Here is a 14,316-nt window from a genome sequence, read left to right as displayed (position 1 = left end):
TACTGGGTCAGATCCAGAACCCATCCAGCTCACCATTGTTACTCTGACAGTAGCCCAATGCAGATTCAGAAGGAAGACTAGAGGTAGCATACCTATAGTCATCCCTCCCCATAGCATCCCCAGGCTCTTGCAGTTTGCAGCTTGGAGCTGCTGTCTTCACAGCTGTCTTCCTTGAGAGATGTCTCTGCCTTTGTTTTCTCCAGTCATTCTTTACATTTATTTTTTTTTTTTCATCTACAATGTCATGTATCATAGAATCAAAGAATCATAGAATCATTAAGGTTGGAAAAGACCTCCGAGATCATCTGGTTCAACCATCATCCCCCTACCACCAACATTACCCACTAAAACGTGTCCCTAAGCACCATGTAGCAACACCCTCTTCCAGACAATGGTCTCAAGAGCATGCATGGAGTATGATTACTCTGACCAGCCTTTGGTGTCTGTTTTAGCTTCAGATCTGCACCTTAGAGAACCCTGATTACAAATGCAGCCCAGGGAAGCGAACACAGATGAGGAGTTCGCGTTGTTCACATCTACATTCACTCAACTGACTCTCACCTTGGTTGACTTTGAAAGTAAAAATCAGAAGGCTGAAGGACAGCACAAGAAATCAATGCTTAATAATCAATGCTTATAATGAAGCATTAGATACTGTCTTCTTTAAATGAAACATGTCTTGAGCTGGGCCCCCTGACTGTGGGGAGATTCTAACATCCTCATTTCTGTGGTGTTTACAATTCAAATGGTGCAGCTTTGTAGCAATTATGTGAGAACCAAGCCATGAAAATAGGCTGAATGGTTAGCATATCTAATTAATTTATTCACTTTTAAATAATTCACTTTAGCAGCAGAAATCAGATATAGAACTACAGCATATGTTTTTTCTATTAAAATTTACTCTTAGCAAACCAAAATTGCTTTTTTTACTATAGCAGTTCTGAGGGTGAATACTACAAAGAAGTTAGCACTGTCACTGAAATCTTTTGTGATGTTCATAGGCTCAGGGCAGTCTTAGAATACTCAAAGAAATGAATCCAAGACAGGAAAGATGAGACCTTCAAAAGGAGCTAGAGAGTAGAAGTGAAAGAGCATGGAAGTGGATGTGAAAGGAGAATGAAAGCCTTCAGATATATGCCAAGCACCTTGCTCCCAAAATGCTCTCTGTTCAGTGAAAGATTCCTTTTCCAGTTCCACATGATATCAAAAGACTTTGAACTGTATCTTGATGCATGTGTGGATCTAATTCACTGGAGGCAACATTTGTGTTTTCTGAGATAAGGAAAATATCAGCTGAAATCACAAAATTTGACAGCAGGTCATTTTGTGTGTCGTCCTTGGGCCTCTGCAGACATCTTCTGAGGAGTCAATGGACAGTGGTGATAGTGGGCATCTCTTCACAGAGTGAGGGGAAAGTGAACCAGGCAGGAAGAAACACAGAGCATCTCCCATCCCCTGCATGCTGCACATCCCTTCACAGCAATACTCATACTCTTCCATACTCGCACACAAAAATCTGAAGACTCTTGACTTTAAAGACTTGAATAATGCCCTAGGATTCATTTCCCTTTCTAAGAAAGTGTAAGGTTGTGGTTTCTTTTTTTTTCTTTTTTTCTCTCTCTCTCTTTTTTTTTTTTCTTTTATTTTTTTTTCTTTTCCTATTTATTTATTTATTTATTTATTTATTTATTTTGAACAGAATAGAAGAAAATTGAATAGAAGATCCCAGTTTCAAATCTGGGTCTTTAGCTTCCCAAGGAGGAATGATAATTATTGGTTTTAACATAGTCCTGAAAAAAAAACAGAGTTCTCCAGGCAGTAAAAGAGATAAAAGGCACTTGTTCAGGGTAAACACAGGGCAGCACACTCCCTGGATTGAGGCATGTAACAGCTAAGAAGGAGAACATGTGCATCAGAAGATTTGCATTTCTGAGTACAGGAAATTCATTGGGGTGCTCTGCATAGAAATATTTGGTTTTCCAGAAGAGGGCACTAAATATATTTTCTTCATATTCCAGTGATTTAAAATAAATAATTAAGTAAAAGAGAGAGGAAATCAGAAGAATTAGATTGTAAACTCCTGCAGGCAGGGACTGTTTCCTATGTTTCTGCGTAAACACCAGAATTAAATCTTTTCAATCTTTTCTTTCTTTTTTTTTTTTTCTTTCCTTTTCTTTCTTTCAAATGTTGTTTGAATCAGTGCCATATTCTTATTTTGTACCCTATTCTTAACATATTTCCTTCTTTAACGTTTTAAAACAACTGTCTATACCTATCACATTGCAACATAAAATGTGATTTTTATTTTTTCTGAAAAATTAGGAGGCAAAATTACATTAAGAATAGGAACTCAGTTATCATTTAATTCTGAAGCTCCTGTATGTTGCAGGGAACACAGGTTTTTTTACTAAGTTCTTATATATATATATACTTTATTTTATTTTCCCTGTGATTTCTACATAGCTGCATTTATGTCATTCTTGTTAAATCATAGAAGGTTCACCTGTGCTTTACTAAGATGGATTCCCATAGAAGTGCAAAAAAGAAAACTGTAGTGGTTCTGCTCTTCACTTTCTATCTGTTTTTGACTATCAGATATTTTGACCTTGCACAATTACCTTAAATAGGTTTTATTCAAAAATATTTTTCAGGACTTTTTTTAAAGATGTTTTGTGAATTTTGTTAGAACATTAATCTCTACCAGCCTTTCTGTTCAAGTTGGAACATCTTTACGTTCAGAAAAGGAAGTAGCATGAAAAATGTAATATTATCCAAGAAAAAAAAGAAAGTTGTTTTTGTATCATAGTGTTTTGCCTTGAGTCTTTTTATTTTCTCTTCTCTTTTTGATGAAAATCTCATTTGCTAAAGAAAATATTTACAGAGGAAGACTGCTGATAGCTGCTACAGATACATAATATACCTATGTCCTCTTGCATGACAGGCTAATTATTTCTGACTTTCAATATTACTCTACTCTTCCCTGGAACCGTGGATTTGCTTTTCAGTTCACTGATGTATATCTGTATCTGTGGATAAATGTAGGACACAGTTTGTTGGCCTCTGCTACATGACCAAGACTGTCTGGCTTAGTTTGAAGTATTATTTTCTACTCAGTCACATCTGTGCAATTTGTATTGAAGTCTCCCATCACAAACCATGAGGCTTAAAATTTAGCCCTGACTCCATTTATGTATATTGTTAGAAGAGCAGCAAGAGTTTAATCCTTTGTTTTTAGTAGGAAAAAGTTAAAGCTCTAATTACAGGCATGGCAGAGCAGCTGAAGTCAGCATACTCAAGTTTTAGTGCTCTCCATTCCTTGCAGTTAGTATATTGTTCCAATAATCACATTAAACAACAATGCCTAGAATAGAGACACAGTAAGAAACCAAGATTTGGTGCATTTTTACTGAACCCCCACTATACAGGGAGCATGCATTAGCAAAACTGGAATGTGGGGACTGGAGATTGTACCTGTTGTGCAGAGCTTTGCCTGTAATTTGTGGCAAACACATTGTATCATGTTTATGAAAGCATTTAGATGATCATTTCATATGCACCAACTTCCTGATGAAAATATCCTCCAATAATGGGGAACAACGCAGCTAAGAAACTGGGATCCCAATGCAGTTTAGTTGTGTGCTCTGGGAAAGGGCTGCAATGCCACAAGTAACCATAATAGCTACCCACAATAATCATAGGGTCCCCACCAAGACCTTCAATGTTCAGACAATTCTGCTCCTCCAACACTTGCTGAAGACATGATGCTGTGGTGAGCACCCAGTCCTACATTTAAGTGGTGAAAACATTTATTTATTTATTTATTTATTTTTCCCCCTGGATAATAAGCACAGGAATCCTTCACCCACCCAAAATTTCTTTCACAATTAGTCCCCTAATTTAAATTGGGACCCACTTACCCTGACTGTGCAAGGAACTCAACTACAAAAATGTTTCTGCAGCTCATGTATGAGTGTCCAATTCCAATCAACCTCCTGGTTTTAGCTGGATTTTTTTTTTCTTTAATTAAACTAAGCCACTCCAAGGCAGAAGGATAGTTTTTAAGAGCAAAAAAAAAAAATTAGTCTACATAAAGAAGTGCATTTTCTGTTGGAGGTTTACAGGGATTTGAAACAAAACATGAGGCTCCTCCAAAATATATTAAAAAAGGAATAAGTTTGACCTATTCTTCCTCCATGTTAGTCCTAAACTGGTGCTAACATTACTAACATGAAATGTTTTAGTTAAAGGGTTAAACCTGCCACTAATAGGTGCTCAACTGTCCTGTGCCTGCATCCAAAAATTTCTATTCCAAACATACCACATATGAGAAATTGGAAAGAGCGATCACCAGTGAGCAGTAAGAACAAATATTCCCACCACCTGATAGCATGTTTACTCAATTAAAATGACTATCCACCCTCCCATAGTGAGTATTTTTAATTTTTGAATTGTGTGCGGCAGAAAAAAAGATTCTTGATTGCAAGAGCTCTGCAATCGAAGGCACAAATGAGGACACCTGAGCAGACACTGTTTGCGCAATTCCCTAATAGAGTTTTGAAAACCCATAAATCCCTCCAGAGTTGTGTGGCAAACTTCCCTGTCTCTTTCTGCCACAGCAGATATAAAATATTAATTAGGCTGAACCAATTACTGATACCAACATACAACAGAACTCAGTACATCCCTGTGTCTGACAGAGATTCTGCTACTTCTGCCTGAACAGAGATGCAAACCTAAGAAAATCTTCCAGTCGCTCAGATTTTATTACCAGCTGTGGTTTATATAATCCAAAGTGACTGTGAAGAGTAGGTGCCCCAGGTGGGCTGCAGATGTCTGATAGTGCCAAAAAGTGAATGGAAGTGTAGAAATGGTCCTGAATCAACCTCTGATGTCTTTGAAAATTTGCTTTTGTCTATCTTATTGCTATTCAACCCACATTGAAAATGCCAGATTAGTGAATATATTCATGGTGGGTTTGAGATTTGAAAAGATAAGCAGTCTGCCACAAACGTTATTTTAAAAAGACTGGATTCATAATTAAAAAAAAAAGAAAAAAGAAAAAACATAAATCACAACACATTCTCCTTTTAAAATAAATGATTGCTACTAGATTTTCTCAAATAATAGCAACTACTTTGGCTTCAAATACAAAATAAACTATCACCTAGAAAATTAACCTCATCTATGTTCTTGGTACTTTCTTGTTCATACAATACTTCTGGACACACAAGGCTTAGCTTTTGTTAAGTAAATGGAGCTGGAGCACTTCTTATCATTATCACTACAAACAGGATAAAAAGTATATTATTAAACAAGGATATTTACTCTGCTACTTTTGACTATTGAAATAATGTGACTCAAAACAGGACCTAAGAATATAAGGTGATTCAGAAAACAGAAGGACCTCACTTTCACTACTGGCTCCCCAGAATCACCTGGCTAAACTCCTGTAGGCATGCTCATAAAAATTGTGCAATTTCAGAAGTTATGAGAATTGCACTGAAATATTAACTATTAGCTCAAAGGTACTAGGAATATTTATTATATAGGAAGCAATTAAAGATGACATTTTAGGGAAAAATACATAAGATTTAGCAAATCATAATAAACTTGATGAGTCTATGTGGTTCCATATGGATGAGTCTATGCGGTTCAAGTGCTCCACTTGAATATTCTATTGGTTTACAGCAAGAGCCAAAAATAAACAAATCACTTAAATGTATAACTTGATTTTATGGAAAAAATATTCTAACTTTTCTCACTTTACTCAGTGCAAACACTACACATTATCACTGTTCCTGAAAACAAAGTTGTGTGGGAATACAAAATAGTAAATTTGAAATATATTTATTACCACAGAAAGAAAACAGGTTTATACAAAGCTATTTCTAGCACTGGTAAATCTGCTTCAATTAAGTAATAAATATCATAGCTAAAATATTAGCAGTATTACTGATAATAACTATGACAGTGTCTAATTTTCAGAGGCATATTTATCATAATAATAGTGTTCACCTGGCTCAAAAGGATGTTATGAGAATTCATTAATATTTATACCCATTAGTGTTTTGGAGATAACAAGCATTATATTATCTTAATTTTTACATGCCTAATTAAAGCAGTTATGAGGTTGTAATTGGAGCCACAAGCACAAAACCTGTTCGTTGTAAATAACAACCAGACTTGGACAAATAGTAAAAAAATACAACAATAATAATGATAGGCTGCTTTGGAAAACTAACCCCTTTCTAGTTTATTCATGCTCTCAATATGATGTCCAGTGTTTGGAGTGGGCCTTGCGAGGCCTCCTTCTTGCCACCTCTCCAGCTCCTGAGTTGCTCTCCCCAAACCCATATAAATTCCATAGCCCAAGAAAAGACCTCTTTAATGAAACAAAACTCAGTTTTTGCTTAAAACCCTGTTGGGATTTTGTGCTTCTAGCTCAGAAACCACTGAGGTTTCTGCCTATAGCTCGGGAAGGCCACAACAAACTTTCAAGCTCTCTGTCTGAAGCATTACCAAAACACACCACTAACAACCATTTGTAAAACATCGTGACATCCATGGCAACAGGCAGGATGGAAAGAAGTACTAAAGTCACCACAGAAACTACTTAAAAAAAAAAAAAAAAAAAAGGTATTTGGACCTCCTTTAATTACAATGATGATTAATTCTTTGCAGCTTTCAGCATTATAAAAATTCATTAATTTAACTACAAAATAGGTAATAGGGTCTGTTGTATCAGCTATAAAAGTCTCTAAGCCCTAATTGTTGTTCAGAAGACTTAGCAGTTTGGTCCATATTAATCAGCCAGGATTTCCTGTATATAATTGCTCTTAACTAGCTCACACACAGTAATGAACTGGTAAATTGGAAAAGAATAAACAAAGCTTTAAGAAGAAATGAACCACTTTATGTCCTCTCTTGCATTACAATGACAGCTATTCATAATAAAGGCAATTAAATATTCTCTATATAACATCTAGCCACATCACTCAAGAAAATCACTTTTCTTCTCATTTACTTTCCTCTGCTTCTTCCATCACCATTACACAAACTCCTCTTTTCGACTACCACAGTAATCTACCCAAGCCCATGGGGTTTTGCTTAATCTTTGTTATTGTAACCCCGCAACTCTCCAAGTGACAGAAAGTCAGCTGTGGCTGAACCCTGATTTGCCTGAGTTTTGGGATTATTGAGGTCTGAAGGTGAGAGCCCCATATGCATGTTTCAGAGAAGGACAATCTGAAATCGAAGTTTCCCTATAGGGGCATTTAACCCCCAGTTCTTTCCCAGAACTTCACCCTGATGTTTCACTTGCAGGGGGGAACTTTTTTAGTGTGAGGAAATAAAAACAGGCAAACATAAAAGTTAAAAAAATATTTTAAAGACAAGCCTGGCATCTTCCCTATGACCTTTCTAGAGGAAAAGCAAACAAACAAACAAACAAACAAACATATATTCTGTGGTTAAGGTGGGAAAATCTCCCTATTAGCACAAAGCTTACACAGAATATTGTTGCTTGAAAGATTAAAGTTCTGGAAATAGAAGCACTACAAAAATGAGTTCAGAAGGAAAGCTGGCAACCTGACTGGACATGCTGCACCCACAGCAGCCCCACAGATGCCTGCCAGGCTTCATGGGAGAAATATATATAAGGAGCACACTTTAATTCATCATCCTCCAAGGTTATGAAGTGATACAACAGGAAAACACACATCAGTTGCCTCAATATCTTTGCAGAATGTGTTCAGGGCTGTATTATTGCAATGCGTGCGTCAGTGCCTTCACCCAGACCCAACACTGAGCAGAGATGTTCCTGTGCAAATAAACAGCAAAATGTTACCAGGAAGCCATTACTTCCAGGAAATTACTTTGTTTGTAGTGCTTTTCTTAAAAATAATTCCCCTCATTTTAGTGACACACAATGCTTTTCTATTTTGATTTTTACTCCTAGCAGGTATTAAGAATGGAAGATGAGTCCATTTATATTATAATTCAGATAAATGATTACCTTATATATGTATTAAGATACCATACACATATGTAAATGCAGCACAAATGTATTGTGTAAAAATAATGAAAACATCTATACTCACAAACATTTAAAAGGTAGTACATTACACTTTTAAATGGCAAAAAATAAAGCAATACATTCTGATACCTAAAAAAACATACACAATAGGTTCAAGAAATTTCTTTTTTGACAGCATGTGTAGAATTAAACTTTAAACAAACATCCTTTGACAACTTATTTCCTGAAATTTCCTTTTGACTTTGCAACAAGGACAACTGCCCAAGGCTTTGCTAATCAATTTCTTGCATTGCTGAAAACAGTGTAATTTGAATTTTGGCCAAGAATACAGTTTCAAAGATAGAAAATATGAAAAGCTAACTAATGCTCAATTATTTGTAGCCACAGTCTGTATATCAAGGGAGAAGAGAGCTGAATAAGTAATTTAGCAGTTATTGTAACTTTAATAAACAAAATGTTATCCAGCATTGCTTAAGGATGTAATACACAGGAGTGAATCTTACTATCCCTCTTAAGTTTATTTATTTATTTATTTATTTTCAGAAAAACATTTCAGGAACTCTTGATATCATAATCTCATATATGAATCCTTGAGCAATCTGCAGCACTCTCTTACACTGAATATGCATCTAGTCATGTCCTGAAATCTTCCCAGAGGTTCCATTTCCAGCTTGTCACCTTGGGTTTTCCTTTCTGGAGGAAGAGTTGGTGTGGGGAAGGAAGAAACAGGCAGCTGTGTGCTGCTCCTCACCTCTTCTCCTTGGAAACTTCAGCACCACAAACCCCCATGTTTTGCCTGCACCCTGAAACCACCAATCTGCAAGCACTGAGATGTGGTCAGGGACGTTTGGAAGAAATGCATCCAGCCTTTTCCATTCCCAACCCCCGTCTCCTCCCCTGCCTGCCTCAGGCATTTCTCTGCATGTTGAACATGAAGTCTGGGCTATGAAATCCCCAGTAGTGGAAAAATGTTGAGGTATTTAGATTTAACTTAATATTTCCACATCCAACTCTTTCCAGAAATCTGCTAATTTTCAGGGAAGTGAAATTGCACCAGTAAAGATCTCCCAACAAAAAGCCTTTATGTATTATCTCTAAAGTTTCCAACATAGTTTTATCTGACCTTTTTCTAGCACCAGGCATGGTTCTCCTGACTTTTACACTGTGAGTCAGGAATAACTACAAAGATGACAGCAGAGAAATCAGATGAGTAACAGAGCCACAACCTCTGCTACCTCAAGGACCAACAATTTTCCCTTGGTTAGCAGCCCAAACTAGATTTATTGCATGGAAAAGGACTTGCAGTTGCTAGTGAATTAATTATTTTCATTTTGATAAATTGGCGCAATCCTAAATTATGGAAACAAAATGTATGGAGCTTATAGTTTATCCAAGTAGTACAGCTTAGCCATCACTCAAACTTTTCAGATCCTGTACCAGCAGAATTTTAAAGAAAGTAAATATTATTCATGCCCAAGATCTGCTTCCCTTGTGCCTGTTTCTTTAGTCATTTAAAAATGACTCGTTACACTTTTCTCTTTTGAAGTTTGGTAAAAAAAATCACCCTAATCTAAAATTTAGAAGTAACCCAATGGTGATTTCTTACAAATGATTTATACCAAAACCTCTGAAGAAAAGGATATATAATGAAAGTGATAGCTCAACCCTAACTATAGCACTGGGAATGGTGACACCATAATTAATGTATTATTTCAGTAGTGGGAGACACTGACAGTTGCTTTTTGTTCTTGGGAAGAAATTTATAGTGTGACTGAAAAAGGCACCATGGAAAAAAATTACACAGAAGAGGAATAGAAATCCTTGTAGCAAAGACATGTCCTTACAATCCCCCTCCCAAAGCCTATAAAATTCTGTCAATGACACTGTTTCCTCTGTGCTGTAATTTATACCTTTCTTTTCTACTAGATGGCAGTGTGACATGCTTTCAGAATATCCAAGTGAGGGGTTGTCTTTCTTTGTTTCATTGGAAGCAATTAATTTAAAAATATTGCCTGATTGGTATAGAACTGAAAAAAAAAAAAAAAAGAAAAAAAAAAAACAAAAAAAAAAAAAAAAAAAAAAAAAAAAAAAAAAGAGTCCACCACTGGTTGTGTATTCTGAAATCAAATCTATTTACTTACTGGTTCAACATTAAAAGCAAAAAGTGCATATTCCCGGTCAGGTGACACTTCATATCGAATAGCCTTTAAGGAGACCTAGAAAATAAATCAGATATGTAGAAAATAAATCAGATACTTATAAAATAAATCAGATATCAGATCAAATAAATATTTTTTATCAATTTTCAAGCCAATAACATGTTGAAATAATTGTTATGACCATCTTTCTAAAGATGAAAAATATTGTCAGAATAAGTGTCTTGAAAACTAACATTTTGCATCCCTTTTCAAAAAACAGAAATGTTATTTGGACAAATATATGCTCCCATAAGAAAAGGTATAACTACACTGTGCCCCAGACCAGGCAGCTATCTCCGGCAGAACTTTCCTTACAAATCTACCACACAGTGTTTGGTAGGCAGCACGAGTGTGAAATCGTGATAAATAACTACTTATTCATTCTTTCTCATTCCCTGCAGTCACTGGCCAAAGAGGTGGAGGTAACAAACAGTAAATACCTGCTGGAGCAAATTATTAGTAAAGAGACACCATTGCCTGTACCAGTTCAGACCCTGGGAGATCCTATCCTGTTTTCCCCAGTCAAGAAAGTCTTTGGGATACTGTGTTGATAACTTTCCTGGTGCAACCTGATCTGGGCTCTGCAAAAAGCTGCACTGTGAGTCTTGCTATCAAGAAAAGATGACAAAATATCTGACTTGTCAGAAATTTCATTTTCTCTGCTGCATTTATTATTTCTATAGTGCAGACATCCTTTTTCCTTTCCAGTGTTCGTTAATACACAGTGCCATCATATGTGTCACCAATGTCAAAGAGAGGTGCCACTGACAAACCACTCATCCACTGCCTGTTAAGTCTTATCGCCTCACCTAACCAACTGGATGCAAGTCATTGAGAGGTTCTCTGTTTGCAGACTGGGAGAGGGAATTTGGTCTTCAGAGAAATGCACAGAATCCCATGAAGAGGGACCTCCCAGTATTCAGCAGGGCTGGAGGTGGTATGAAGTAGGATAATACCCAAAGGTAGAGGGGGCAGAGAGGCCACCATGGTTCGGGATGGAGGGATGACAGCATGAAGGCATTTTGTTTTCTGACATGTTAATGACATAAAGAAAGGAAAACATTCAAAGGTAGCAGAAGTTATTCTGATCCATGAGTGGGAAGGAAGAAGACAAAGGGAACGTGACTGAATGAGGTGTAGCGCTAGCTCTTGTACGGGGCTTTTTGGGTGAACATGAAGGTGATGTTCTGCAGATTTATTTATCCAGAGGACAAAGGAGCAAGTGTAGAGCAGGCAGTAAGGAGGTCATGGCAAGAAAATATAGAATCGTCTCATAACATTGTGCTTTTCTTATGAATAGTAAAAATTAAAGATCAGGGGAATAAACAAATAGAATTAGCCTGACTTGAATAGACCTTGACATTAATGGAAGCCAGACTGTTCCTTTACCAATAGTGTGGTGAAAACACTCTTCACAGAGAAAACATTATACACAACAAATATAAGAATAATCATTATGTGAAATTAGGGAAAGTGAGAGATCAACAGATCAAGATCAAGATTGGTTCAAGCCAATATATAACACTGACTAGTTATATATGTATAAAACTGACTTTTTATATATCTGTGAAGGGAAGATGTATTTTTGAACACTCAGCTTCGCTGACCTTACTGGCCCTAGGTTAGTGGTGCTTCAAGTCATGCCCCTTTAGGTTGACACAACAGTCAAAAAAAAAAAAAATCAAAACAAGAACAGTAGGATTGAAAGGAGATAGGTTATGCTCTGGTAAACCAACAAACACACAAACAAAAACCAAAAGATTGCTTGTGTGATGTAGCAAAGAATGAAAGTTAAATGGCAGCATGTGAAGTTTAAGGTTGGGTCTTGCGCTGATAATTCAGTGAGGAATTCCTTGTCTCATTAAAAAAGATATATGTATAAAAGATATATATATATATATAAGACAAATACTGTACTCTAGCTTTGTATGAGTTGTATACTCAATTTTACTGCAACATAAAGTCAACCTGGAATCTTGTTTTAAGTTTTCTATGAGATTTACTTTTATTTTTTGAAACTAAGTCAAGTCTACAGTTTCTAAAGCTGTTTTCTGCAGCTCTTGGGTTGTTACTATAAACCTGTTAGCCATTCCCTACTTTCGGAGTTTTGCAAAGATACTGCATGAAAAACCAAACAAAAATGACAAAATTACAACAAAAAAACAACAAAACAACAAACAAACAACAAACAAAAAAGCAACAAAGAAACAACCTAACTCTCAAGTTGACCAAAACCTTAGGCAGGCACTGCATTAGCAGCAATTTCACCAGGACAGGATTTGTATTTCATTGCTGGAGCAACCATAAGTTTATTTTATCTCAGAAATATTTTTTAATGAAATATTGAAAACACTCCGACATTTAATATTGTATTTTCTTACAAAAAGCTGGCTTCATCCGCTACAAAACAAAACAAAAAAATGCTTCAAAAAATTTCATTATTATAAGTAATATCCAGTTTTAGTTGTGATTTTCTTTTCATTCATTTTGGTAACAACTTACTAATTTCTTTCCCCAGTAAATTATTGGGGGTTCTTATCATATATAAACCACTACAATTCATCAGCAGTATTCTTTAGCAACACTGAAATCATATTTCAAACATCAGGAAAGAAAAAATATCAAACTCACACATTCAAAAATAAGTGTTTGCATAGAGAATGTGGAGAATACTACCAACTGACAGTAAATATATAAATTGGCTTTTGTATTAGGCATGCAAAGACCAGGATTACATATCTTTCAATTATATGATATGCAAGACTAGCTTCAAATATCTATATGATACTTTCCACTAGTATGAAAGAAACTGAGATTGCAAAATAATAATGAGAGCTGGAGTTGAATTTCAAGTTATCTCTTGTTGCTTAGCCCATAGCATTACCAGCGTATTGCTTCTCCTTGTCAACACATGAAGTTGAAACCCAAGTCATTTTCTGCTTTACTGATCCAACTGCAACAAAACTGAAATTCTGCTACTCATTATAGGAAATACTTACAATTTTTTTGTTTTCTATTAATACAGTTGAATTGTTAGTTTCAACATTCCTCAGAATCACTGTGCCATTCTGGTTTCTATAAATGAATTCATTATCTGCAAGGAGGAAAAGAAAAGATCATTAAAGAAGTCTGAAATTGTTTATGTAGAACTTGACAATGGAGTTGAACCAAAAGAACTACTGGGAGCCTTCCTGTAAAGAACACAGATTTTTATTTATTTATTTATTTATTTTTAATGCAGCCATTTCTGTAACATTAAGGTGGCTTCCAGGGTAGTCATCAAACAACATGGTTAGTGCTTGTCACCTGATGGTTCTGCCACACTTTCCCAGAGCTGAATGCAAGCGGGTGCCCTGCTTTTACTGTACATTCACAGTGTTCTACTGTTAATGTAGATAAAACAAGGTAAAAAAAAAAAATTCCTAACACTTAAGGGTTTCCAAGATCCTTAATCTCTGTGGAAGTTTATTAGGCCAATTGCCTAGGAAGTCCCTGAAATTTAAAGGCAACGCATCTATTAACACAGCAGATTTTTGACCCTATACTGAACAGATCTTCCAACTCTGACAATTGTTCTGCTTACTAATAACAGAAGGAGATGCAGGAGAAGAAGTTGCTATTTCCACATGCAACAAGACAAATCACCTTGCCCACATTGCACTTTGGGTTATCTCAGCACTCGTGACATCTGGAGAAGGACAAGAACCCATTGCAGCAGGTGCTGCACAGGCAGGAGAGAGCCTCCAGCACTCAAACCTCAAAACCTACTTGAGAGAAAAGCTGGGACAGATGCATGAAAGAGACTCCAAATGAGAGTTGGGTGGCAGGTCAAAGGTTCAGGATGAAAAAACATTGCAACAGTAGAGGGCTGTGACCTTGTCAGATGTCATAAACTGAAGTTCAATTCTGATCAGTGCTTGTATGCACTGCCCCCCAGATAAAAGATAAAACCAAAGTCATAAGCATGTGCATCATAAGCATGTTTCTTGACACAGGAGTAGGCTTACTGTTTTTGTTGCTGTTGTTGTTGTTTTTCTCTTTCTTTCTTTCTTTCTTTCTTTCTTTCTTTCTTTCTTTCTTTCT

The 14,316-nt window shown here is 36.2% G+C and overlaps 1 protein-coding gene across 7 annotated transcripts in view; it reads right to left on the bottom strand.

Moving 5' to 3' along the window:
* The window catches only part of DPP6 (dipeptidyl peptidase like 6), a 551,821-nt gene that overhangs the window by 125,196 nt on the left and 412,309 nt on the right, over nt 1–14,316 (bottom strand). For all 7 annotated transcript variants that reach the window (XM_035317871.1, XM_035317875.1, XM_035317869.1 and 4 more), the window contains 2 exons: nt 13,233–13,327; nt 10,177–10,251 (listed from right to left, as the gene is read on the bottom strand). In XM_035317871.1, coding sequence (XP_035173762.1) covers nt 10,177–10,251; nt 13,233–13,327 — 170 coding nt within the window. The remainder of the gene's footprint in view (nt 1–10,176; nt 10,252–13,232; nt 13,328–14,316) is intronic.

This window comes from Oxyura jamaicensis, chromosome 2 (assembly GCF_011077185.1).
Source record: "Oxyura jamaicensis isolate SHBP4307 breed ruddy duck chromosome 2, BPBGC_Ojam_1.0, whole genome shotgun sequence".
In the NCBI taxonomy this organism is placed as follows: domain Eukaryota; kingdom Metazoa; phylum Chordata; class Aves; order Anseriformes; family Anatidae; genus Oxyura; species Oxyura jamaicensis.
The sequence above is the reverse complement of the archived record's forward strand: the minus strand, read 5'-3'. Positions and strand labels throughout refer to the sequence as shown.